The sequence below is a fragment of the Formica exsecta genome, unplaced genomic scaffold (assembly GCF_003651465.1).
Source record: "Formica exsecta isolate Colony F162 unplaced genomic scaffold, ASM365146v1 scaffold81, whole genome shotgun sequence".
In the NCBI taxonomy this organism is placed as follows: Eukaryota; Metazoa; Arthropoda; class Insecta; order Hymenoptera; family Formicidae; genus Formica; species Formica exsecta.
This window is the reverse complement of record NW_021853581.1, coordinates 2062-5972: the sequence shown is the minus strand read 5'-3', so window position 1 is coordinate 5972 and position 3911 is coordinate 2062. Positions and strand designations below refer to the sequence as shown.

General features: G+C 32.1%; 2 protein-coding genes across 2 annotated transcripts; one reads left to right on the top strand and one right to left on the bottom strand.

Annotated features, from left to right (window-relative positions):
- The first annotated feature begins 15 nt into the window (after positions 1–15).
- LOC115244339 (cytochrome c oxidase subunit 5B, mitochondrial-like) lies at positions 16–1252 on the top strand. The gene is made up of 3 exons (XM_029821903.1): positions 16–287; positions 514–584; positions 873–1252. Exons 1-3 carry the CDS (start codon positions 206–208, stop codon positions 1077–1079), a joined length of 360 nt encoding a protein of 119 aa, XP_029677763.1. The 5' UTR covers positions 16–205; the 3' UTR covers positions 1080–1252.
- A 187-nt stretch (positions 1253–1439) lies between these two features.
- LOC115244338 (unconventional prefoldin RPB5 interactor-like protein) lies at positions 1440–3699 on the bottom strand. The gene is made up of 7 exons (XM_029821902.1): positions 3545–3699; positions 3339–3439; positions 2986–3235; positions 2754–2903; positions 2512–2659; positions 1717–2431; positions 1440–1636 (listed from the first exon to the last, which is right to left on the bottom strand). Exons 1-7 carry the CDS (start codon positions 3645–3647, stop codon positions 1517–1519), a joined length of 1587 nt encoding a protein of 528 aa, XP_029677762.1. The 5' UTR covers positions 3648–3699; the 3' UTR covers positions 1440–1516.
- Positions 3700–3911: the final 212 nt, after the last annotated feature.

Genomic DNA, 3911 nt, shown 5'->3' with positions numbered 1-3911 from the left:
TTATTATATAAATTATAAATAATTTATTATTTATATTGTAAAAGTTATCAACGCAGAAAGTGAGATTGCAGCGCTGCGCGCGCGCCGTTCCTGAGGATAACAATCTCTACGCATCGTTCAATTCATGCCTAAAAATAAGGACTTAACCCAACCGAATCGGCCCGACAGACGAATAGCGTGTGACATCCGTTCTGCAGCCTGAAAAATGGCGTGGTTATGCGCCCGTAGCGTACTCCAAACGTGTCGACGACCGATCTCCTACAGCCTCGCGTGTGCTCAAAAAAAATGTAAATATCTCGTTCGTAAAACGCTCACGAATATACTTATACGACCGTCTTCGGATAACATGTTTCTCTCGTCTTTATACTTGGACGTACTCCATATTACGTAATATATTTTTCGTTCGTCTAATCGATTTTCATCTTTTCATTGGCCATGTCCGATGTATTTTGACGCAGAGAAAAAATTCGGAAAAATTCTCGATTCATGATGTACGTTTTCTTTTCTCGACAGTCGCCGATTCCCTCGATCATGCCACTGGTTTGGAGAAGAGGGAGATGCTCGCCCGTTTAGCCGGTAACGATGTAAGTTGTGACGTTTCTACAAGTTCAAAGGAAATATCTCTATCGCCTTGACGTGCTAATGATATGATCTAATGCATCACGATCTTTTCGATACACATCTACTTTATCTTCTTACGAAACTTTTATGCATATATTTATTTTTATATATGACACTCATTTTTAGAAGGCTGCATTTTATCCTGTATGCGTATTTTTACTACAGATCACTGTGTGATAAATATTAATGGAATATCTCTTTTAAAAGAAAAAACAATATAGTATATATTCTCCTAACTTGTTTCTCTCTAGGATCCCTATAATTTGACTATAAAACGACGACCAGACAGTACAAAGGAGAATCCTAATATAGTCTATAGCGCATTTGAGAGTCGTATAATGGGATGCATTTGTGACGAGGATGCATTGCACGTAAATTGGATGTGGTTGCATCAAGGTCCCCCACGTCGCTGCGAATGTGGCCATTGGTTTAAGCTAGTCGAGAAAGCACCGATATAATATACTTAAGGATGAACTAGTGGATTGTTTTCAACATAGAATTAATATTATATTAGACAGTAATTACATCTATTTTCATTTATTACCACATTCTTCCTCTATGTATCCTATCCAAAAAATAAATCTTTCATTGTACCAGAAATGCAGAAATAAACAAATCTATTGTTAATATTATGTATCATATATAGTTTTTCACATTCTTCGTCGTTAAAATATATGGTTCTTTTTATTACTAAAATACGAATTAAAAGAATTATATACATGGAATAGATTGCAATTTTTACAAAATTATTCCATGTGAAGATCATTTTTTGTTTTAAACTAAATTACATGCAGCTGAATATATTATAAGCACATAGTCTTAGAAAATATATATATTTATTTTTGTTTTGTATATAAAGAAAATTCTAATTATAATAAATATATGTATATATACATCACTTCTTTCTTCCAGCTCGCTCCAGTTTAAACCTGCTTACAATTTTCTTTTCATTCTTTTTTTCTAAAGTATTATTCACTGGCGATATTTTATTTTCTTGGACTTTTTCCTTGATTACCTATACAAAATATATCTATCAGCATATACAATTATTTATGTAGTGGTGTATTATTATTATTAAATTATTTTTCTACTCACAGAATTGTAGGCAGAATGTTTAACATGTTCAACTTCATCTTCTACATTAGTACTACTTTCTTCGTTTAAAGGAGGAACAATTTTATTAGGAATCATATCATTTGGAGATCTTTTCAAAATTGACTTGGGAACACTAAAAATTTTATAAATATCTATTGGGCTTTGTATTTCTGTATTACTTGATGCAGATATATTTGGAATATGGGATGAATGTGAAAACTCAATCCTGACAATACCATTATCATTATCATTTTCCGAATCATCATTATACATTTTATCTTGCTTTGAAATAAAACAGGATTCTTTATTAGGCATTGATATTTCTCCTTCTTCTGTATCGCTTTCTGTATTTTCCATAATACATGGTTCAATAAATGACACTCTCCCTGTTTTCCTTGCATTTGTGGGTTTGAATATATCCTCTCTAGATTCAGGTGAGTGATTATTTTTTAATTCCTCTTGACTAGAATTTACAGTGAGATCAAAATGTTCATTTTTTATAACATTTGTATCGAGAATTTTATGTCGAGTTGCATCGGAACTATCGTCCGATGTATTATATGTGATTTTACTCGTTTGAGTATCTCTTAATTTTTCAAATTCCTCAATCATCTCTGTTGTAATTTCGACAGAATCAGATGAATCTTCCTCCGAATCGTCATAGACTTCTCCTTCTTTCAAATCGCCATAAAAATCTTTTCGTTCAGCTTCCAGTCTGCATAAAATTTTGAATAGATTGGTTTTATTCTAATTATATAGCCACTAATAAGAATTTCAATTTTAAAAATGAGTAACCTGCATATTTCATCTTTTAGTTCTTCTTCCAATTCTAACTCATCTAGTCTTTTAAAAAGATCTTCTTCAGTGCAAATATTAGTCTTTTCTTTTTCTCTCAACTCTGCTAGTTTCTGACGATACTCCTTTTCACGCTGCCTATGTTGTACTACAATTAAACATACTTTGATTCTAGCATCTCTCTAGCATACTAAATAAAAATATATTTAAAAAAACAAATGATAAATATGATAAATATTTACTCTTCCATTTATCAAGTTTGTCTTCATTCCAATGTTCCAATATATCTTTTCTATCTTCTTCTCCAAAAATATCATGTTTTAATGTGAAATATTGTCTCGTCTCATACAAGTTTCTTTCAGCTTCTAAATCATTCAACATTTTTTCTGCCCCTGAAATAAGAAAGTACAATGTATAATATATTTAATATAAAATGACGAAACAAAAACATATATATATATATAAAATTTATACATGCTATCCTCTTTTTGCACAATGAGATTGCCTGTGATGCACTATATTTTGCAAAATAGCCATCTCCCAGATAAACCATAATTTCATTAGTATGAATTAATTTTCCTTTCATTAACGCTCGCTTGCCGATAGGTACCATACAATTTTCCGAGACAGATAACGGATATACTTCAAGTCCTTCTATCACCTTTTTGTACTTGTGTCTATAATCGTTCCATGTATTTATTTGTTTCTCATTTTGTTCAAGTTCCTGTAACATATATATCAGTTATTGATTTTTGTATTGTAATAAATATAATTTAAATAAAAAATTGTCACAATATGTATACAATTTGAGTGAAAAACAATTATACCTGTGCGAAAACATTATTCAACAGTATCCGTTGATAACTTTTCATTTGTTCAGAGTCCATTGTTGCATCATTAGTTACAATATTATCCATTGTAGATATATCTATATATCATATAAAAAAATCAAATATTAAGGTACAAAGTAAAAAATATATTCGTACAAATATACGTATGGGCTAAACAATTTTCTTTTCTTTCGCATACATACACCACAGATTATGTTCGTGAACGTTGCGATCGTCAAAGTTCCAAAATTCTACCCGTGGGATAGAATAGCATTTACGGTACGTTCGGAAACAGCACCCGAGCATCGTTCTATCTTTGTTCAACTTTTAGTAAATAACAAAGATAGAACGACGCTCGTGTGCACACCATAGGCCGGTATTCATAGTCAGTTCTTAAGGTACCTTTACATGGCAGCGTTAAGGCACCTTTACATGGCAGCATTAAGCGTCGAGCGTCTGCGCAGAAAAATGCGCAGAATTTAAAAGAGATAGATTCTAGGCTAAAATTAGATTCTGCGCAATTTTCTACGCAGACGCTCGACGCTTGACGCTGCCATGTAAAGGCACCTT

Excerpts from the sequence above, each read along its gene's own strand:
- LOC115244339 (XM_029821903.1), top strand. The coding sequence starts at position 206 with ATGGCGTGGTTATGCGCCCGTAGCGTACTCCAAACGTGTCGACGACCG. Across the intron at positions 288-513 it reads CGCGTGTGCTCAAAAAAAAT|TCGCCGATTCCCTCGATCAT; the intron begins GTAAATATCTCG and ends TTTTCTCGACAG. Across the intron at positions 585-872 it reads CCCGTTTAGCCGGTAACGAT|GATCCCTATAATTTGACTAT; the intron begins GTAAGTTGTGAC and ends GTTTCTCTCTAG.
- LOC115244338 (XM_029821902.1), bottom strand. The coding sequence starts at position 3,647 with ATGCTCGGGTGCTGTTTCCGAACGTACCGTAAATGCTATTCTATCCCA. Across the intron at positions 2,904-2,985 it reads GTGCAAAAAGAGGATAGCAT|GGGCAGAAAAAATGTTGAAT; the intron begins GTATAAATTTTA and ends TTCTTATTTCAG. Across the intron at positions 2,432-2,511 it reads CTAAAAGATGAAATATGCAG|ACTGGAAGCTGAACGAAAAG; the intron begins GTTACTCATTTT and ends AATTTTATGCAG.